At 49.4% G+C, this 23,230-nt stretch overlaps 1 protein-coding gene across 2 annotated transcripts in view; it reads left to right on the forward strand.

Moving 5' to 3' along the window:
* Positions 1-18,600, forward strand: part of SLC18A2 (solute carrier family 18 member A2) — a 169,486-nt gene extending 150,886 nt beyond the window's left edge. Inside the window, exons 10-16 of one of the 2 annotated variants that reach the window (XM_069754399.1) lie at positions 2,967-3,062; positions 3,603-3,681; positions 7,354-7,405; positions 7,492-7,555; positions 9,695-9,814; positions 15,025-15,158; positions 17,941-18,600. In XM_069754399.1, the coding sequence (XP_069610500.1) occupies positions 2,967-3,062; positions 3,603-3,681; positions 7,354-7,405; positions 7,492-7,555; positions 9,695-9,814; positions 15,025-15,158; positions 17,941-18,045 (650 nt within the window). In that variant the 3' untranslated portion in view covers positions 18,046-18,600. The remainder of the gene's footprint in view (positions 1-2,966; positions 3,063-3,602; positions 3,682-7,353; positions 7,406-7,491; positions 7,556-9,694; positions 9,815-15,024; positions 15,159-17,940) is intronic. The other variant, XM_069754400.1, reaches the window with a different exon arrangement.
* Positions 18,601-23,230: the final 4,630 nt, after the last annotated feature.

Consider the following 23,230-nt stretch of genomic DNA (forward strand, 5'->3'; position numbering starts at 1 on the left):
CGGGTGACAGTCGTTGTTTGTAATGACAGGTGACACGTTCTTTGTGTGTAATGACGGGTGACACGTTCTTTGTGTGTAATGACAGGTGACACATTCGTTGTGTGTAATGACGGGTGACACGTTCTTTGTGTGTAATGACAGGTGACACGTTCGTTGTGTGTAATGACGGGTGACACGTTCGTTGTGTGTAATGACGGGTGACACGTTCTTTGTGTGTAATGACGGGTGACACGTTCTTTGTGTGTAATGACAGGTGACACATTCGTTGTGTGTAATGACGGGTGACACGTTCTTTGTGTGTAATGACAGGTGACACGTTCGTTGTGTGTAATGACGGGTGACACGTTCGTTGTGTGTAATGACGGGTGACACGTTCTTTGTGTGTAATGACAGGTGACACGTTCGTTGTGTGTAATGACGGGTGACACGTTCGTTGTGTGTAATGACGGGTGACATTCGTTGTTTGTAATGACAGGTGACACGTTCTTTGTGTGTAATGACAGGTGACACGTTCTTTGTGTGTAATGACGGGTGATGCGTTCGTTGTGTGTATTGACGGGTGACACGTTCTTTGTGTGTAATGACGGGTGACGCGTTCGTTGTGTGTAATGACGGGTGACGCGTTCGTTCTGTGTAATGATGGGTGACGCGTTCGTTCTGTGTAATGACGGGTGACGCGTTGGTTGTGTGTAATGACGGGTGATGCGTTCGTTGTGTGTAATGACGGGTGAAATGTTCGTTGTGTGTAATGATGGGTGACGCGTTCGTTCTGTGTAATGACGGGTGACGCGTTCGTTCTGTGTAATGATGGGTGACGCGTTCGTTCTGTGTAATGACGGGTGACGCGTTGGTTGTGTGTAATGACGGGTGACGCGTTCGTTCTGTGTAATGACGGGTGAAATGTTCGTTGTGTGTAATGATGGGTGACGCGTTCGTTCTGTGTAATGACGGGTGACGCGTTCGTTCTGTGTAATGACGGGTGACGCGTTCGTTGTGTGTAATGACGGGTGACGCGTTCGTTGTGTGTAATGACGGGTGACGCGTTCGTTCTGTGTAATGATGGGTGACGCGTTCGTTCTGTGTAATGACGGGTGACGCGTTGGTTGTGTGTAATGACGGGTGATGCGTTCGTTGTGTGTATTGACGGGTGACGCGTTCGTTCTGTGTAATGACGGGTGAAATGTTCGTTGTGTGTAATGACGGGTGACGCATTCGTTCTGTGTAATGACGGGTGACGCGTTCGTTCTGTGTAATGACGGGTGACGCGTTCGTTGTGTGTAATGACGGGTGACGCGTTCGTTGTGTGTAATGACGGGTGACGCGTTCGTTGTGTGTAATGACGGGTGACGCGTTCGTTCTGTGTAATGACGGGTGACGCGTTCGTTCTGTGTAATGACGGGTGACGCGTTCGTTCTGTGTAATGACGGGTGACGCGTTCGTTCTGTGTAATGACGGGTGACGCGTTCGTTCTGTGTAATGACGGGTGAAATGTTCGTTGTGTGTAATGATGGGTGACACGTTCGTTGTGTGTAATGACGGGTGACGCGTTCGTTCTGTGTAATGACGGGTGACATGTTCGTTGTGTGTAATGACGGGTGACGCGTTCGTTCTGTGTAATGACGGGTGACACGTTCGTTCTGTGTAATGACGGGTGACGCGTTCGTTGTGTAATGACGGGTGACGCGTTCGTTCTGTGTAATGACGGGTGACACGTTCGTTGTGTGTAATGACGGGTGACGCGTTCGTTGTGTAATGACGGGTGACGCGTTCGTTCTGTGTAATGACGGGTGACGCGTTCGTTGTGTGTAATGACGGGTGACGCGTTCGTTCTGTGTAATGACGGGTGACGCGTTCGTTGTGTAATGACGGGTGACGCGTTCGTTCTGTGTAATGACGGGTGACACGTTCGTTGTGTAATGACGGGTGACGCGTTCGTTGTGTAATGACGGGTGACGCGTTCGTTCTGTGTAATGACGGGTGACGCGTTCGTTGTGTGTAATGACGGGTGACGCGTTCGTTGTGTAATGACGGGTGACGCGTTCGTTCTGTGTAATGACGGGTGACTCGTTCGTTGTGTGTAATGACGGGTGACGCGTTCGTTGTGTGTAATGACGGGTGACGCGTTCGTTCTGTGTAATGACGGGTGACGCGTTCGTTGTGTGTAATGACGGGTGACGCGTTCGTTCTGTGTAATGACGGGTGACATGTTCGTTCTGTGTAATGACGGGTGACGCGTTCGTTGTGTGTAATGACGGGTGACGCGTTCGTTGTGTGTAATGACGGGTGACGCGTTCGTTCTGTGTAATGACGGGTGACGCGTTCGTTGTGTGTAATGACGGGTGACGCGTTCGTTCTGTGTAATGACGGGTGACGCGTTCGTTCTGTGTAATGACGGGTGACGCGTTCGTTGTGTGTAATGACGGGTGACGCGTTCGTTGTGTGTAATGACGGGTGACGCGTTCGTTCTGTGTAATGACGGGTGACGCGTTCGTTGTGTGTAATGACAGGTGACGCGTTCGTTCTGTGTAATGACGGGTGACACGTTCGTTGTGTGTAATGACAGGTGACGCGTTCGTTGTGTGTAATGACGGGTGACGCGTTCGTTCTGTGTAATGACGGGTGACGCGTTCGTTCTGTGTAATGACGGGTGACGCGTTCGTTGTGTGTAATGACGGGTGACGCGTTCGTTCTGTGTAATGACGGGTGACGCGTTCGTTGTGTGTAATGACGGGTGACGCGTTCGTTGTGTGTAATGATGGGGTACTGACGTGTTCTTTGCAGTGTCCTTGTATTTGCATATAATGGAGAGTGTTTGCGTGTCCTGAGACGCTTGATACTTTGTAGCATGGAGCAGTGCTGTGTTCTGTGTCTGTACGGCAGGGTGTGCATGCGGATCACAGTGTTCTATACTTTTCTTTTTGGAGCGTTTTGATCATCAGACATTTTGCTTTTTCTCCCTGTTACAGGATCCATCTGTTTTGCCAATATGGCAATCGCCATGATGGAACCGGCGCTGCCAATCTGGATGATGGAAACTATGTGCTCCAGGAAGTGGCAGCTCGGTAAGACGCCCATTAACCCCTTCCCTGCATTCATCTACACGGCGTTCTAAATTATCCCAGAAATGTTAGTTTCCTCTGATTTTCCTGGATGCAGAGGGGCCGTATGACGTCCAATCATCCAGGATAAATCACATTTATGGGACAATTCTCCCAATGACAACAGGATTTATTCCAAAACTAAAACTTTCAGAAAGCAGCAAATTCTGCTGGAGAATTCTGTAGGTTGTGAAGATCTGAGATCGGTCATTTGTGGGATCTGAAGCGTTAGATGTCACATTACTGAGATCTGGAGCTTTTCGGCTGTAGATGAGTGCCCCTGTATGCTGTATAGCCTCGTCTCATCCTGGGACCCCCATACTTCCCGTGTCCCTTACAGCTTTGCAGAATCCAGTAATTATAGCAGATTGACTCAGATGGCGAGATGTACGGGCGCCGTCCTGGAATACGGCAGTAACGATCCCCCCGCGATAACGGCTCCCGGATATTAAACCTTCCCATGAATGTTTCATCGCAGCTGATGGCGGCATTGTCTCTCCGCAGGTGTGGCCTTCCTCCCCGCCAGCATCTCTTATCTCATAGGAACCAATATCTTCGGGCCCCTGGCTCACAGGATGGGGAGGTAAAACTGTTCCAGATCTAATCAGTAATGGCAGACAGCGACAGATCGTAAGGTTGTCACATTCCAGAGAACACCGCATATAAAATATCTCATTCCCAAATCTTCTACATCCTCCATAGCACAAAAGTTGCAGCACCACAAAGGGTTAATGAAAAGGTAGAAAAAACCAGCTGCTCCTCCTGTTTGATAATCAATGTGATATCGATCAGACCTGGAAAATAAACCTGACATCTACAGATAATAGGTCCGCAAACCCTATGAATCTGCCAGAATAGCCACAAGAATATACCTACTATAATACTGCCCCTATGTGCAAGAATATAACTACTATAATACTGCTCCTATATACAAGAATATAACTACTATAATACTGCCCCTATGTGCAAGAATATAACTACTATAATACTGCCCCTATGTACAAGAATATAACTACTATAATACTGCTCCTATGTACAAGAATATAACTACTATAATACTGCTCCTATGTACAAGAATATAACTACTATAATACTGCCCCTATGTACAAGAATATAACTACTATAATACTGCCCCTATGTATAAGAATATATCTACTATAATACTGCTCCTATGTACAAGAATATAACTACTATAATACTGCTCCTATGTACAACAATATAACTACTATAATACTGCCCCCTATGTACAAGAATATAACTACTATAATAGTGCCCCTATGTACAAGAATATAACTACTATAATACTGCCCCTATGTACAAGAATATAACTACTATAATACTGCTCCTATGTACAAGAATATAACTACTATAATACTGCTCCTATGTACAAAAATATAACTACTATAATACTGCCCCTATATACAAGAATATAACTACTATAATACTGCTCCTACGTGCAAGAATATAACTACTATAATACTGCTCCTATATACAAGAATATAACTACTATAATACTGCCCCTATGTACAACAATATAACTACTATAATACTGCCCCTATGTACAAAAATATAACTACTGTAATACTGCTCCTGTGTACAAGAATATAACTACTATAATACTGCCCCTATGTACAAGAATATAACTACTATAATACTGCACCATGTACAAGAATATAACTACTATAATACTGCCCCTATGTACAAGAATATAACTACTATAATACTGCACCATGTACAAGAATATATCTACTATAATACTGCCCCTATGTACAAGAATATAACTACTATAATACTGCCTCTATGTACAAGAATATAACTACTATAATACTGCTCCTATGTACAAGAATATAACTACTATAATACTGCTCCTATGTACAAGAATATATCTACTATAATACTGCACCATGTACAAGAATATATCTACTATAATACTGCACCATGTACAAGAATATAACTACTATAATACTGCACCATGTACAAGAATATAACTACTATAATACTGCACCATGTACAAGAATATAACTACTATAATACTGCCCCTATGTACAAGAATATAACTACTATAATACTGCACCATGTACAAGAATATATCTACTATAATACTGCCCCTATGTACAAGAATATAACTACTATAATACTGCCTCTATGTACAAGAATATAACTACTATAATACTGCCCCTATGTACAAGAATATAACTACTATAATACTGCACCATGTACAAGAATATATCTACTATAATACTGCTTCTATGTACAAGAATATAACTACTATAATACTGCACCATGTACAAGAATATAACTACTATAATACTGCTCCTATGTACAAGAATATAACCACTATAATACTGCTCCTATGTACAAAAATATAACTACTATAATACTGCCCCTATATACAAGAATATAACTACTATAATACTGCTCCTATGTACAAGAATATAACTACTATAATACTGCCCCTATATACAAGAATATAACTACTATAATACTGCTCCTATGTACAAGAATATAACTACTATAATACTGCCCCTATGTAGAAGAATATAACTACTATAATACTGCTCCTATGTACAAGAATATAACTACTATAATACTGCCCCTATAAACAAGAATATAACTACTATAATACTGCTCCTATGTACAAGAATATAACTACTATAATACTGCCCCCTATGTACAAGAATATATCTACTATAATACTGCTCCTATGTACAAGAATATAACTACTATAATACTGCTCCTGTGTACAGGAATATAACTACTATAATACTGCTCCTATGTACAAGAATATAACTACTATAATACTGCTCTTATGTACAAGAATATATCTACTATAATACTGCTCCTATGTACAAGAATATAACTACTATAATACTGCTCCTATGTACAAGAATATAACTACTATAATACTGCTCCTATATACAAGAATATAACTACTATAATACTGCCCATATGTACAAGAATATAACTACTATAATACTGCTCCTATGTACAAGAATATAACTACTATAATACTGCTCCTATATACAAGAATATAACTACTATAATACTGCCCATATGTACAAGAATATAACTACTATAATACTGCCCCTATGTACAAGAATATAACTACTACAATACTGCTCCTATATACAAGAATATAACTACTATAATACTGCTCCTATGTACAAGAATATAACTACTATAATACTGCTCCTATGTACAAGAATATAACTACTATAATACTGCTCCTATGTACAAGAATATATCTACTATAATACTGCTCCTATGTACAAGAATATAACTACTATAATACTGCTCCTGTGTACAGGAATATAACTACTATAATACTGCTCCTATGTACAAGAATATAACTACTATAATACTGCTCCTATGTACAAGAATATAACTACTATAATACTGCTCCTATGTACAAGAATATAACTACTATAATACTGCCCCTGTGTACAAGAATATAACTACTATAATACTGCCCCCTGTGTACAGGAATATAACTACTATAATACTGCCCCTATGTACAAGAACATAACTACTATAATACTGCTCCTATGTACAAGAATATAACTACTATAATGCTGCTCCCTATGTACAAGAATATAACTACTATAATACTGCTCCTATGTACAAGAATATAACTACTATAATACAGCCCCTATGTACAAGAACATAACTACTATAATACTGCCCCCTATGTACAAGAATATAACTACTATAATACTGCCCCCTATGTACAAGAATATAACTACTATAATACTGCTCCTATGTACAAGAATATAACTACTATAATACTGCCCCTATGTACAGGAATATAACTACTATAATACTGCCCCTATGTACAAGAATATGACTACTATAATACTGCCCCTATGTACAAGAACATAACTACTATAATACTGCCCCCTATGTACAAGAATATAACTACTATAATACTGCCCCCTATGTACAAGAACATAACTACTATAATACTGCCCCTATGTACAGGAATATAACTACTATAATACTGCTCCTATGTACAAGAATATAACTACTATAATACTGCCCCTATGTACAAGAACATAACTACTATAATACTGCCCCCTGTGTACAGGAATATAACTACTATAATACTGCCCCCTGTGTACAGGAATATAACTACTATAATATATCTGCACCTATGGATAAGAGTAGAGCATTGATCTTCCGAGTTCTCTCGGCCTCCTCCGTCGCGGGGTGCTGTCCGTTCTTGGAGGAGGCTTCTCACCGTGTTGTCTGGTTGCAGGTGGCTGTGCGCTTTCATCGGGATGATATTGGTGGGGATCAGCGTTATATGTGTGAGTTCAGCAGGACACCATATGGCAGGTTTATCTTAGATGATATTTTATCACGTTCATCTCTTCCCTTTGCCTTTCGTACTCAGGTGCCTTTCGCGAAGGATATTTATGGACTAATAGCACCAAATTTTGGCGTAGGATTTGCCATTGGTAAGTTGTGTGCTCTTCTGCCCGGATTCTGCATCCATCGGCCCGGTGCTCATACGGACACAATGTCAGCAGTGCGGATTCTTTTCCAGCAGTTGTCACCGATGGTGTCAGATCATTGATCTAATCCAGAGATGTCAAACTCACATACACAGCGGGACAACGTTAGAAGCTTGGAAACGTCGCCTGCCGACCAAGATATATATTCTAAAAATGTCTACATTTGAGGAAGTTTCACCTTATCAAACGTAAAGATGAAATTTTTCATATAAAAGCAAATTTAAAGGGTTGTCTTACCAACAAAGTATAATTTAATGAATAGATCTTACTGTAAAATATTGGAATATCTTATATAAAAGCATATGGCCGAATGGACTAATTTAAATATCTAATAACAAAGGATAAAAAACTTGAATAATACAAATTAAGTATGATGCAAACAAATGGGCCCCAAACACAAAGATACCTCCGAAGTGACTTCCTCCACATACACGGTATGATGACTGTACTGTACCCTCAACCCTCATAGAATGGTGACGCCGTCACAGCCAGATTCCACAAGTGTAACGCCCATACAGCCCTCCATATAGTATAATGGGCCCCATACAGCCCTCCATACAGTATAATGGGCCCCATATAACCCTCCATACAGTATAATACACAGTGTATACAGCATGTATCATTGAGTACTTTTCATGTGATTTTTTCACTAAGTAAAATTTTGTATTTTATTTTTAATATGTTGTTTGGGACATTTTTACTCCATTTTCTCTTGGTTATGTCTATTTGGAGTTGTCTGTTCCATTTGACACCTTTGAGTTGTCCTGGGAGAGCCTTATATTTTGGCCCTCGGCTGCAGTGTATGTCAGTGCTCTATGATTACGTTAATATAGTGCTTAATAGAGTATAATGACCCCATACAGTGCACCATACAGTGTAATGGCCCCACCTAATCCTCCATAGAGTATAATGGCCCCAGGTAGTCCTCCATACAGTATAATGGCTCCACATAGTGCTCCAAACATTATAATGAGCCCTACATGGTGTTCCATACAGTATAATGGCCCCACATGGTGTTCAATACAGTATAATGGTCTCACTTAGTGCTACATAAAGTATAACGGTCCTCATGTAATGCTCCATACAGTATAATGGGTCCCACATATACCTCCATACAGTATAATGGCCCCACATAGTGCTCTATACAGTATAATGGGCCTCATATAATGTTCCATACAGTATAATGGCCCCACATAGACCTCCATACAGTATTATGGCCCCACATAGTTCTCCATACAGTGTAATGGCCCCATATACTCTTCCATACAGTATAATGGCCCCACATAGTGCTCCATACAGTATAATGGCCCCACATAGTGCTCCGTACAGTATAATGGCCCCGCATAGTGCTCTGTACAGTATAATGGCCCCACATAGTGCTCCATACAGTATAATGGCCCCACATAGTGCTCCGTACAGTATAATGGCCCCGCATAGTGCTCTGTACAGTATAATGGCCCCGCATAGTGCTCTGTACAGTATAATGGCCCCACATAGTGCTCCATACAGTATAATGGCCCCACATAGTGCTCCGTACAGTATAATGGCCCCGCATAGTGCTCCGTACAGTATAATGGCCCCACATAGTGCTCCATACAGTATAATGGCCCCACATAGTGCTCCATACAGTATAATGGCCCCGCATAGTGCTCTGTACAGTATAATGGCCCTACATAGTGCTCCATACAGTATAATGGCCCCACATAGTGCTCCATACAGTATAATGGCCCCGCATAGTGCTCTGTACAGTATAATGGCCCCACATAGTGCTACGTACAGAGTGGGACAGTGTTTGAAATATGTGATCTAATCAATTAGCTGAGCCCCGGGCAGTGGTGCAGGAGTGCGGAGTGCTGAATGACTGGCAAACTGACTCACACTAGTTGACCGTGGGTAGTAAATGCCGGGTGACCAGACTTCAAGAAAACCTTTTTTTTTTTGGTTGTAATTTTTTTTAGTTTAAAGATTTTCTTATGTTTTGGATGCATTTCATTCGAGGCATTAAGTTTGGAGCAGATGTTGACACACTGACTGCTGGAGTATGTAGTCGTATTTCAGCATTTTTTATCGTGTTTCTGGCAGGGATGGTGGATTCATCGATGATGCCCATCATGGGTTACCTGGTGGATCTGCGTCACATCTCAGTCTACGGCAGTGTTTACGCCATTGCAGACGTGGCCTTCTGTATGGGGTTTGCATTAGGTGAGTGGTACATGTTGCTGCAGAGACGCCTGGAGACATCACGCCACATTGTCTCATAGAGTTCGCTCATGAGATCGGACAAGTGTAATCTGATAAAACATCCCTTAGCAGTGCGCTCAATGTCTCTCTATGGGGCAGCTCGCATCTGCCATTGTTTTCCCAATTCAGCAAGTCTATACAAGTCTATGGGTGCGGGTGAACATCGCTCTTCACTCGGATGTCACCCGAGTGCAGTGCGAATCCAGTGGACGCCGGCATCAGATGAGATGAAGAAATTCGCTCACAGCAGAGCACGAACCCTCGGATCACGTTCGCAGCAGAGCACGGACCCTCGGATGACGTTCGCAGCAGAGCACGGACCCTCGGATGACGTTCGCAGCAGAGCACGGCCCCTCGGATCACGCTCGCAGCAGAGCACGGCCCCTCGGATCACGCTCGCAGCAGAGCACGGCCCGTCGGATCACGCTCGCAGCAGAGCACGGCCCCTCGGATGACGCTCGCAGCAGAGCACGGCCCCTCGGATCACGTTCGCAGCAGAGCACGGACCCTCGGATGACGTTCGCAGCAGAGCACGGCCCGTCGGATCACGCTCGCAGCAGAGCACGGCCCCTCGGATTACGTTCGCAGCAGAGCACGAACCCTCGGATGACGCTCGCAGCAGAGCACGGCCCCTCGGATCACGCTCGCAGCAGAGCACGGCCCCTCGGATCACGTTCGCAGCAGAGCACGAACCCTCGGATGACGCTCGCAGCAGAGCACGGCCCCTCGGATCACGCTCGCAGCAGAGCACGAACCCTCGGATCACGCTCGCAGCAGAGCACGGCCCCTCGGATCACACTCGCAGCAGAGCACGGCCCCTCGGATCACGTTCGCAGCAGAGCACGAACCCTCGGATGACGCTCGCAGCAGAGCACGGCCCCTCGGATCACGCTCGCAGCAGAGCACGGCCCCTCGGATCACGCTCGCAGCAGAGCACGGCCCCTCGGATCACGCTCGCAGCAGAGCACGAACCCTCGGATGACGTTCGCAGCAGAGCACGGCCCTTCAGATGATGCTCGCAGCAGAGCACGAACCCTCGGATCACGCTCGCAGCAGAGCACGGCCCCTCGGATCACGCTCGTAGCAGAGCACGAACCCTCGGATGACGCTCGCAGCAGAGCACGGCCCCTCGGATCACACTCGCAGCAGAGCACGGCCCCTCGGATCACGTTCGCAGCAGAGCACGGCCCCTCGGATCACGCTCGCAGCAGAGCACGGCCCCTCGGATCACGCTCGCAGCAGAGCACGGCCCCTCAGATGATGCTCGCAGCAGAGCACGAACCCTCGGATCACGCTCGCAGCAGAGCACGGCCCCTCGGATCACACTCGCAGCAGAGCACGAACCCTCGGATGACGCTCGCAGCAGAGCACGGCCCCTCGGATCACGCTCGCAGCAGAGCACGGCCCCTCGGATCACACTCGCAGCAGAGCACGGCCCCTCGGATCACGTTCGCAGCAGAGCACGGCCCCTCGGATCACGCTCGCAGCAGAGCACGGCCCCTCGGATGACGCTCGCAGCAGAGCACGGCCCCTCAGATCACGCTCGCAGCAGAGCACGGCCCCTCGGATGATGCTCGCAGCAGAGCACGGCCCCTCGGATGATGCTCGCAGTAGAGCACGACCCCTCGGATGACGCTCGCAGCAGAGCACGGACCCTCGGATGACGCTCGCAGCAGAGCACGGCGCCTCGGATCACGTTCGCAGCAGAGCACGGACACTCGGATCACACTCGCAGCAGAGCACGGCCCCTCGGATCATGCTCGCAGCAGAGCACGGCCCCTCGGATCACGCTCGCAGCAGAGCACGGCCCCTCGGATCATGCTCGCAGCAGAGCACGGCCCCTCGGATCACGCTCGCAGCAGAGCACGGCCCCTCGGATCACGCTCGCAGCAGAGCACGGCCCCTCGGATCACGCTCGCAGCAGAGCACGGCCCCTCGGATCACGCTCGCAGCAGAACACGGCCCCTCGGATCACGCTCGCAGCAGAGCACGGCCCCTCGGATGACGCTCGCAGCAGAGCACAGACCATCGGATGACGCTCGCAGCAGAGCACGGACCATCGGATGATGCTCGCAGTAGAGCACGACCCCTCGGATGATGCTCGCAGTAGAGCACGACCCCTCGGATGACGCTCGCAGCAGAGTACGGACCATCGGATGACGCTCGCAGCAGAGCACGGCCCCTCGGATCACGCTCGCAGCAGAGCACGGCCCCTCGGATCACACTCGCAGCAGAGCACGGCCCCTCGGATCACGTTCGCAGCAGAGCACGGCCCCTCGGATCACGCTCGCAGCAGAGCACGGCCCCTCGGATCACGCTCGCAGCAGAGCACGAACCCTCGGATGACGTTCGCAGCAGAGCACGGCCCCTCAGATGATGCTCGCAGCAGAGTACGGACCATCGGATGACGCTCGCAGCAGAGCACGGCCCCTCGGATCACGCTCGCAGCAGAGCACGGCCCCTCGGATCACACTCGCAGCAGAGCACGGCCCCTCGGATCACGTTCGCAGCAGAGCACGGCCCCTCGGATCACGCTCGCAGCAGAGCACGAACCCTCGGATGACGTTCGCAGCAGAGCACGGCCCCTCAGATGATGCTCGCAGCAGAGCACGAACCCTCGGATCACGCTCGCAGCAGAGCACGGCCCCTCGGATCACACTCGCAGCAGAGCACGGCCCCTCGGATCACGCTCGCAGAAGAGCACGGACCCTCGGATCACGCTCGCAGCAGAGCACGAACCCTCGGATGACGCTCGCAGCAGAGCACGGCCCCTCAGATCACGCTCGCAGCAGAGCACGGCCCCTTAGATGATGCTCGCAGCAGAGCACGGCCCCTCGGATCACGTTCGCAGCAGAGCACGAACCCTCGGATCACGTTCGCAGCAGAGCACGGCCCCTCGGATGATGCTCGCAGTAGAGCATGACCCCTCGGATGACGCTCGCAGCAGAGCACGGCCCCTCGGATCACGCTCGCAGCAGAGCACGGCCCCTCGGATCACGCTCGCAGCAGAGCACGGCCCCTCGGATCACGCTCGCAGCAGAACACGGCCCCTCGGATCACGCTCGCAGCAGAGCACGAACCCTCGGATGACGTTCGCAGCAGAGCACGGCCCCTCAGATGATGCTCGCAGCAGAGCACGAGCCCTCGGATCACGTTCGCAGCAGAGCACGGCCCCTCGGATGATGCTCGCAGTAGAGCATGACCCCTCGGATGACGCTCGCAGCAGAGCACGAACCCTCGGATCACGCTCGCAGCAGAGCACGGCCCCTCGGATCACACTCGCAGCAGAGCACGGCCCCTCGGATCACGCTCGCAGCAGAGCACGGCCCCTCGGATCACGCTCGCAGCAGAGCACGGCCCCTCGGATGATGCTCGCAGCAGAGCACGGCCCCTCGGATCACGTTCGCAGCAGAGCACGGCCCCTCAGATGATGCTCGCAGCAGAGCACGGCCCCTCAGATGATGCTCGCAGCAGAGCACGAACCCTCGGATCACACTCGCAGCAGAGCACGGCCCCTCGGATCACGCTCGCAGAAGAGCACGGACCCTCGGATCACGCTCGCAGCAGAGCACGAACCCTCGGATGACGCTCGCAGCAGAGCACGGCCCCTCAGATCACGCTCGCAGCAGAGCACGGCCCCTTAGATGATGCTCGCAGCAGAGCACGGCCCCTCGGATCACGCTCGCAGCAGAGCACGGCCCCTCGGATCACGCTCGCAGCAGAGCACGGCCCCTCGGATCACGCTCGCAGCAGAACACGGCCCCTCGGATCACGGTCGCAGCAGAGCACGAACCCTCGGATGACGTTCGCAGCAGAGCACGGCCCCTCAGATGATGCTCGCAGCAGAGCACGAACCCTCGGATCACGTTCGCAGCAGAGCACGGCCCCTCGGATCACACTCGCAGCAGAGCACGGCCCCTCGGATCACACTCGCAGCAGAGCACGGCCCCTCGGATGATGCTCGCAGTAGAGCATGACCCCTCGGATGACGCTCGCAGCAGAGCACGAACCCTCGGATCACGCTCGCAGCAGAGCACGGCCCCTCGGATCACACTCGCAGCAGAGCACGGCCCCTCGGATCACGCTCGCAGCAGAGCACGGCCCCTCGGATCACGCTCGCAGCAGAGCACGGCCCCTCGGATGATGCTCGCAGTAGAGCATGACCCCTCGGATGACGCTCGCAGCAGAGCACGAACCCTCGGATCACGCTCGCAGCAGAGCACGGCCCCTCGGATCACACTCGCAGCAGAGCACGGCCCCTCGGATCACGCTCGCAGCAGAGCACGGCCCCTCGGATGATGCTCGCAGCAGAGCACGGCCCCTCGGATCACGCTCGCAGAAGAGCACGGACCCTCGGATCACGCTCGCAGCAGAGCACGAACCCTCGGATGACGCTCGCAGCAGAGCACGGCCCCTCAGATCACGCTCGCAGCAGAGCACGGCCCCTTAGATGATGCTCGCAGCAGAGCACGGCCCCTCGGATCACGTTCGCAGCAGAGCACGGCCCCTCGGATCACACTCGCAGCAGAGCACGGCCCCTCGGATCACGCTCGCAGCAGAGCACGGCCCCTCGGATGATGCTCGCAGCAGAGCACGGCCCCTCGGATCACGCTCGCAGAAGAGCACGGACCCTCGGATCACGCTCGCAGCAGAGCACGAACCCTCGGATGACGCTCGCAGCAGAGCACGGCCCCTCAGATCACGCTCGCAGCAGAGCACGGCCCCTCGGATGATGCTCGCAGTAGAGCATGACCCCTCGGATGACGCTCGCAGCAGAGCACGGCCCCTCGGATCACGCTCGCAGCAGAGCACGGCCCCTCGGATCACGCTCGCAGCAGAGCACGGCCCCTCGGATCACACTTACAGCAGAGCACGGCCCCTCGGATCACACTTACAGCAGAGCACGGACCCTCGGATGACGCTGATAGCAGAGCATGGACCCTGGAATCACGCTCGCAGCAGAGCACGGACCCTCGGATCATGTTCACAGCGGAGCCAGAGCTGAGCGCCATTAGTATCTCGCATCCGATGCTGTACACTGTGACCCCGGTCTTAGCGTGCGGCTCGTTTACGCAGTGATAAGCTTTCTACAGAGTTCAGAGCTTGCGCCGCTGACAGCTGCATATTCCCCCAGACCGGCCATCATCCTCATCACGGCTCATTTCTTCCAGGTCCGTCTGCTGGAGGTGCCATCGCTAAATCTATCGGGTTCCCCTGGCTGATGACGATCATTGGAGTGGTTGATATTGTCTTTGCTCCACTTTGTCTGTTCCTCAGAAGTCCTCCGGCCAAAGAAGAGAAGATGGTAAGAGAAAGGAACATGGTCACGAATAGCATTAGGACTAAAATCTACCCAGGATACATGCGATGGTGGTGGGAACGTGTGGAGAATCCGCAGTATGGATGGATATGATGGGCGCTCAGGTCTACAGCGTTGGGTTATTTCCATAATATGACAATGAAATATTGTAGGATCCAAAACGCCGTCCTGTAATATGGAGCAGACCTCTCGGGCACAAAATCTGCAGCTAATCTGCCCTGTTTGCACCTCAGGTTACTCAGAAGTTAAATGGGGCATCCGGCTGACAATGCCCCGATCTTCCCATCGCTCCCACCAGCCATTACTGACCAGGGACGGCAATGACTAGGGCAATTTCCCACACACGGATCCTGCGAGTTGCTGCGAGAACTGTTCGCGGCCTTTGCAGCACCCGCATTTTCAGTAATATATGAGAGCTTGATCTGAATTCGAAATCTCTTCTCATGCTTACACCCAATAATCAGTCGTATCTGAGATATGGCCCCTGCCAACTTTACAACCGGTCTTAGAAGCAGATCGGTCACGGGGGGGCCGATACCCTTCTCAGTGGGCAGCCGATACCCTGCTCAGTGGGCGGCCGATACCCTTCTCAGTGGGCGGCCGATACCCTGCTCAGTGGGCGGCCGATGCCCTTCTCAGTGGGCGGCCGATACCCTTCTCAGTGGGCGGCCGATACCCTGCTCAGTGGGCGGCCGATGCCCTTCTCAGTGGGCAGCCGATACCCTGCTCAGTGGGCGGCCGATACCCTGCTCCGTGGGCGGCCGATACCCTGCTTAGTGGGCGGCCGATGCCCTTCTCAGTGGGCGGCCGATACCCTTCTCAGTGGGCGGCCGATACCCTGCTCAGTGGGCGGCCGATACCCTGCTCCGTTGGAGAGCCGATACCCTGCTCAGTGGGCGGCCGATACCCTGCTCAGTGGGCGGCCGATACCCTTCTCAGTGGGCGGACGATACCCTGCTCAGTGGGCGGCCGATACCCTTCTCAGTGGGCGGACGATACCCTGCTCCGTTGGAGAGCCGATACCCTGCTCAGTGGGCGGCCGATACCCTGCTCAGTGGGCGGCCGATACCCTTCTCAGTGGGCGGACGATACCCTGCTCAGTGGGCGGCCGATACCCTTCTCAGTGGGCGGACGATACCCTGCTCAGTAGGCGGCCGATGCCCTTCCTTTTGGTGAACCTGACAAGCACAGGCTAAAATGTCAGCAGGTCAATCATTCGGCTGAGAGCCATCTCCCCGATCACCCATCCACAGAAGCGGGCAGCTCAGCCACACTCTCCCGCCGAGTCCTCTACAGACAGCTTTATCTCTTTCCGCTGTTCTCCTCCTCCTTCCACCATCCAGAATACTATATCCCTTTCCTTTCTCTCTCAAGACTCCTCTATGTCCTTTTCTTATATCTGGACTTGTCCTTCTCCTCCTCCTCCCTCCAGACTCCTCTCTTTTTTTTCTTCCTCTCTCTGTCCTCCTCATTCTCTTTCCAGACTCCTCTTTTTTCGTCTTTGTCCTCCTTTCCCCTTCAGAATCCTTGGTCCTTTCCTCCTCCTCCGTACTTTTCTGTCCTCAACCTTTTCCTCTCTCCAGCCTCCTCTGTCTGCCTCCTTCTCCTGACTCCTCTCCCTCCCTTACCCAACTACTGTTCTCTTCTTCGCCATCCAGAATCCTGTCTCTACCTCCCCCTTAACCCTCCAGACTTCTGTGTCCTCCCTTTTCCCTCCAGACTCCTCTTCCTCCCACCAGACCCCTCTCTGTCCTCCTCCTCGCTCTCCCCTCAGATTCCTCTTTTTTTATCTATATCCTCCTCGTTCTCCCTCCAAACTCCTTTTTTTCCTTTGACCTCCACTTTCTCATTCCAGACTCCTCTTTTTTTACTTCCTCTGTCCTCCTAATTTTCCCACCAGACTCCTCTTTTTCCTCCTTTCCCCTTCAGAATCTTTGGTCCTTTCCTCCTCCCTCCAGACTTTTCTGTCCTCCACCTTTTCCTCTCTCCAGACTCCTTTGTCTTCCTCTCTGTGCTCCTCCTTTTCCTCTCCCCAGACCCCTCCTTCTATGTCCTCCTACTCCTCTCTGTCCTCTTCCCCGCTTCCTGAATCCTCTGTCTTTTTTACTTCTTCCAGACTCTTCTCTTACCGACTTAGAAGACAAAAGGACCGACTGTTGGAAGTCCGAGCGGCCCGATCATTCTCTCCCCTGCTGCTATTTATTGGGGGAGACAGGAGACCAATATATACATTCATATTGGCAGAATCGCTCCACAGTCTACAGCGTTTCACGGGCTTATATCTAACGTGTATTGGGGCCTTTATGGTTTGCTGATATTTGAAGAAAATATTTACTGTCCTTAGATAAAGCCAACAAGGTGCAGAGACTTCATGTAATGTTCTTAGGGAGAGAAGGAAATTGCTCACGTCTTGAGAATTTTAGTTTTTCAATTCCGATCATCATTTGGTTGTAAAATGTCTGTAATGATCGGTCTACAGACCTCTTCTCAGAGAAGTGGTAGCCGGCGTCTGTCTCTGGGATCATTTCCCAGGTGGAGATTTGGATGAACGTCCCGATCAGATTGAGCCCATGGTCCAGAAGTTCTGATGCTGTTGGTGACCTGATCGTTGCTGTGCTAGAAGATGTAGGTGTCTGGCACCATTAGCATCGCCACCAGGACTGGACCACGCACACGTTTGGGTCGTAGTCTGATATTTGTACGTTTAGCAGAGGCCTTTCTCTGTGGCAAACCATTCGCACTAATGTAATATGCTTGTATCCTGCAGGCCATTCTCATGGAGCACAGCTGTCCGGTGAAGAAACGTTTGTACACGCAGAACAGTGCGCAGCCGTATGATGCTGCCGATGAAGAGTCAGAGAGTGATGAATGAGCCGGACTCTGCTTCACGTAGCTAGTTGTTCTTACATTTCATTGTTGTATCATTGGTCTAACAGTGACATAGTAACAACCAAAGGTCTCTTGTTCTGTCCGAGCGGAATGTGGTTTGTGACGCGGAGAACTGGAGTAGGCCGTGTATGTCTAGCACACTGCGGAGTTTACGTGGATGCTCCTAAGGGTCCAATGCCAGAATCACATGAACAGCCCGTTATCCGCCAGTGTGCATGTGACAATGGCGGGGCCGATCCTGCCTGGTTGTCAGGCGTGTGATCGGTGTGGTCTGGACTCTGCGGCTCTCACTCTTCACGCTGATTCTGCTCTTACATGAATACTACTCATTCTCTTTTCACGGTCCCCAGATGTGATGTGTGAAGTCTCCACCATCACCGAGCGCCTTACTGGTAACACACACGCTTTTATAGACCCATTTCTATAAAAATATTGTTGAGAAACTTTATTTTATGTATTTCATTTTATTACATATTATGCAATATATTTTTAACTACTGTAACTGTAATGTAAATGTGTATAAAAGGTATAAAACCCATGACGGTCCATGTCTCATTGTATTCAAGGCTCCTGCCGACACCTGGTGCACCGATGTCACACACAGTCATATTTGTGATGTCCGTGACCAGGAGCAGCGCGCACAAGTTGCTTCTAGAAAATCCAATGATGTCAGACGAGAGGAGGATTGGAGATTTCATAACAGCTTCTCTCTGGGAGAACAGGCGGGTGACTGGCAGCTGGTTTCGTCTCTTTTCCCCATTGAAGCCAATCTGAGCATCGGTGCATGTTCATGTCAGATGTCTATAGAGTCCCCTAAGATCAGAAAAAATTGTGTGTAAGCGGCCACCAGAGAATCCGTAGGCTAGCGGACCAGAGCCTCCGCTGACCCCCAGTGTCTCCACACTTATGTAGCCACACGATAGCGGACTGTCCTGACTCCCATACACATGGAAGCTTTGGACTCTGAAGATGCTCCAGTTTCTTGGAGAGTCACTGCCTACTTCAATGATGGCAGCTTTCGGCCCAGAGAGCAAAAGAATCAGCAATCCTAAGCCTGACAAGTCGGATCCTCATCTTCCCCAACAGAATAGGTGGGAAGTCCTCCCGCACCTTAGGCGGTCAGTCGCTTCCGCCAGTGTTATAATAATATGTATAGGGGCTTAAGATTCTTTCCTGGCTTGCGATCTAATTACAGAAAGTTTTCTCATAGAGAAAGGCATTATGGGCTTGAAGCTGACCCTTCTGGTAGGAATTGCCCCTTTGACGTATGTGGTGTAAAAAACTGCTGTATTTCAGGATGGTGGAGGAAAGGACTTCTTGCTCAATTTAGTTAAGCCAAGTTTGTTTTTGAGTGACTTTTAAATTAAGATGTTTTTTGTATCAATTGTCGAGACCCTTTACTACGATGTTAGAAGAGTTTCCTTTTTTATCTACACACACAGATCCAGCTACCGAACTCATGTGGGTCAGTGCTCCGAACATTATAACCATCAGGCTTATAACATGTGGTAATGATCCCGCTCGCCACACAAGCTGCAATTATTACGGCCCATTAAGTCAGCTCAGCGCTAATTGTATGCAAATCACCAAGCTGGACCCTTCCAGCCGGAGGCTCATTATGACCAGGACTTGGATCAGGATGTCGAGACAGAAGCATTGTACCTGCTGGTCGAGCAGTGAAGATAGGGAGCTGGAGTGGTATATGTCCCTTGCTCCATTCTAGGGCTGTAGTGCAGTAAGTGTTGAGAGGATTGTCGAAGCGTCCGGTGAAGAGGAGACTTCTAGGATGAGTTTTCATTATCAGGAAAGGAGCATTCTTATGAGCGTTGTTCCAGAATATCACCCTGTCTTGGAGTAGTCAAGAGCAACCTCTTTCGTGTCTGGGATCTGGGTGGATAGTCTCAGCCGACGTTAAACCAATCTTCATACCTCGTAAATGTATACGCAGTCGCTACGCAGAGATGCGTTCTAACCTTTAATTGCCCACACTTGGACCCTCTGAGAATGGACAGTTTGTTCTGTCTCGTCAGCTAAGAATGTGAATGACCATGAGACCAGAGGGATCACGGAGGAAAGTGTAGCTCAGTAGTCTCATAGTTTGGGAGAGAAACCATCTAAATACAAGATCAGGTTTCGTTTCTCCTCTATTGCTTAACATTAGGCAAAACATCGAGAAGTGGAAATTGGTATCGTTCTGTGCCATAGTTGCAGACCAAGTTAATCCTTTCCATTGCCCCCACTTGGACTGTACATGAGAACTGCTCATTCTGAGAACTGCTTGTTGTGGAGGACTCATCGCTGGTCTTCAGCTCTGGACCATGACGTTCTCCGGGGCACTGCCTGCTCCAGAATCCTTCCCCTCTTCCACTCACTGCACCGTTACTTTCTTTTTAGCTTCCAATCCACTGAACATCTGATGTTATGAATCTTGAGTTTTCCATCCTTTACCCCCAGTGTAGTTATCAGATGTCCACAGGCTCATCAGCTCACGCCTTGCTTCGAGTTAGATTTTTTTTCTTTTACTAGTTTCTCCTTGGATGGACGATCGGCAATTGCTCCAGGAGCTTCCGCTACTCCAGCCCTGATGTACAGAGGCATGACAGCTGTTGCTGGAGGATTCCGCTTTCCATGGATTCAGGATCATTGGATATAACTGATGAACAGGAGCCCTGTCAGCCCCAAGATGAACTGTAATCTAGGACTTCTAGCAGCAAGCAATTTAAAGGGCACCTGCCACTAATTCCATTCACTTATTAGGGGTAGGTGGAGAGGATACATCTGAGGCTTCACTATCAACACCTGCAATGACCCTAGCAACTTGACTTCTGAGAATCTCCATCTGCAGTCGCAGGGGGTTAATAAGCGCATTCTGCATTTCTCAGAATCTCCATCTCCTGCAGTAGCAGTCAAGGGGTTAATACAGTGGGTACGGAAAGTATTCAGACCCCTTTACATTTTTCGCTCTGTTTCATTGCCGCCATTTGGTAAATTCTAAAAAGTTCATTTTTTTTCTCATTAATGTACACTCTGCCCCATCGTGACTGAAAAAATAGAAATGTTTGCAAATTTATTGAAAAAGAAAAACTGAAATATCCCATGATCATAAGTATCCAGACCCTTTGCTCAGACACTACATACTGTCCATTTCCTTGTGATCCTCTGTCACGATCCATGTTTCGATCTGTGGCAGATCTGGTTTCCCTCAGATTAAAATCTTTTTTCCTTTCAGGTCATTAGGGGTTAATGCAGTTTTCCTCCCCCCGGTGGCCGCTGGTGTTATTGCATTGCTGCTGGGTCAGCTGATGTTGGTGACCACTCCCACCATCCGTCATAAGGTCACCTGGTGCTTCAGCTGACTGTTGGTTATACAGGTCCTTCTGGAGATCAACCAAGTTGGAGAAAGAGCTTGGTGGGAGCAGTAGTTCTTCAGCTGAATTTTTATCTGGTGCCTCACTTGGTGCCAAGTGTGGTGTTATTGTTCCTTTGTTTTCTGTTTCTTCCCCTGTGTTGTATGAGTGCAGCGGTGCGACCAGTGCTCTCACCTGCCAATTCCCTACCTAGGGATAGGAGCAGAACAAGTGAGAGACATGGTATCCTGCCCGGCAACAGGTTGAAAAAACCTGTATAAGGACATCGGGGAGATCAGGGCACATCCTTAGGAGAGTGCAGGAGGTGTCCATTTCCCCGTTCCCAATCGCAGGATCCACCATTGTTAAAGTGTCCCCGGTGTCCTCGTGTGTTTCATTTTGTGAGCGACCTCCCGTTGGACCGTCTCACGCCAGGACAGTCACTTCATGACATCCTCCTTGAGATGGTTCTACTCCTTCATTGGAGCCCAGCTGTGTGTAATTACACTGATAGGGCTTGATTTGGAGCGGCGCACACCTGTCTATATAAGACCTCACAGCTCACAGTGCATGTCAGACCAAAGGAGAATCATGAGGCCAAAGGAACTGGCCAAGGAGCTCAGAGACAGAATTGTGGCAAGGCAGAGATCTGACCAAGGTTATGGCAGAATTTCTGCAGGACTCAAGGTTCCTAAGAGCACAGTGGCCTCCATAATCATTAAATGGAAGAGGTTTGGGACCACCAGAAGTCTCCATAGACCAGGCCGCTCAGCCAAACTGAGCAATCGTGGGAGAAGAGCCGTGATGAGAGGTAAAGAAGATCCCCAAGATCACTGTGGCTGAGCTCCAGCGATGCAGTAGGGAGATGGGAGAAAGTTCCACAAAGTCACCTATCACTGCAGCCTCCACCAGTCAGGCCTTTATGGCAGAGTGGCCCAACGGAAACCTCTCCTCAGTGCAAGAGATATGGAAGCCGCATAGAGTTTACTAAAAAACACATGAAGGACTACCAGACTATGAGAAATAAGATTCTCTGGTCTGATGAGATGAAGATAGACCTTTATGGTGATAATTCTAAACAGTATGTGTGGAGAAAACCAGGCACTGCTCATCACCTGCCCAATACAATCCCCACAGTGAAACATGGTGGAGGCAGCATCATGCTATGGGGGTGTTTGTCAGCTGCAGGGACAGGACAACTGGTTGTCATTGAAGGAAACATGAATGCGGCCAAGTACAAAGATATCCTGGAAGAAAACCTCTTCCAGAGTGCTCTGGACCTCAGAATTGGCCGAAGGTTCACCTTCCAACAAGACAATGACCCTAAGCACACAGCTAAAATAACAAAGGAGCGGCTTCAGAACAACTCTGTGACCATTCCTGACCGGCCCAGCCAGAGCCCTGACCTAAACCCAATGGAGCATCTCTGGAGAGACCTGAAAATGGCGTCCACCAACGTTCACCATCCAACCTGACGGAACTGGAGAGGATCTGCAAGGAGGAATGGCCGAGGATCCCCAAATCCAGGGGGGAAGAACTTGTATCATTCCCAAGAAGACTCATGGCTGTACGAGCTCAAAAGGGGCTTCTACCCAATACTGAGCAAAGGGGCTGAAAACTTATGACCATGGGAGATTTCAGGTTTTCTTTTAATAAATTTGCAAAAATTTCTACATTTCTGTTTTTTCAGTCACAATGGGGTGCAGAGTGAACATTAATGAGAAAAATGAACTTTATAGAATTTACCAAATGGCTGCAATGAAAGAGTGAAAAAAATTAAAGGGGTCTGAATACTTTCTGTATCATAGTAAGTATAAGCAG

This window comes from Ranitomeya imitator, chromosome 2, assembly GCF_032444005.1.
Source record: "Ranitomeya imitator isolate aRanImi1 chromosome 2, aRanImi1.pri, whole genome shotgun sequence".
Lineage (NCBI taxonomy): Eukaryota > Metazoa > Chordata > Amphibia > Anura > Dendrobatidae > Ranitomeya > Ranitomeya imitator.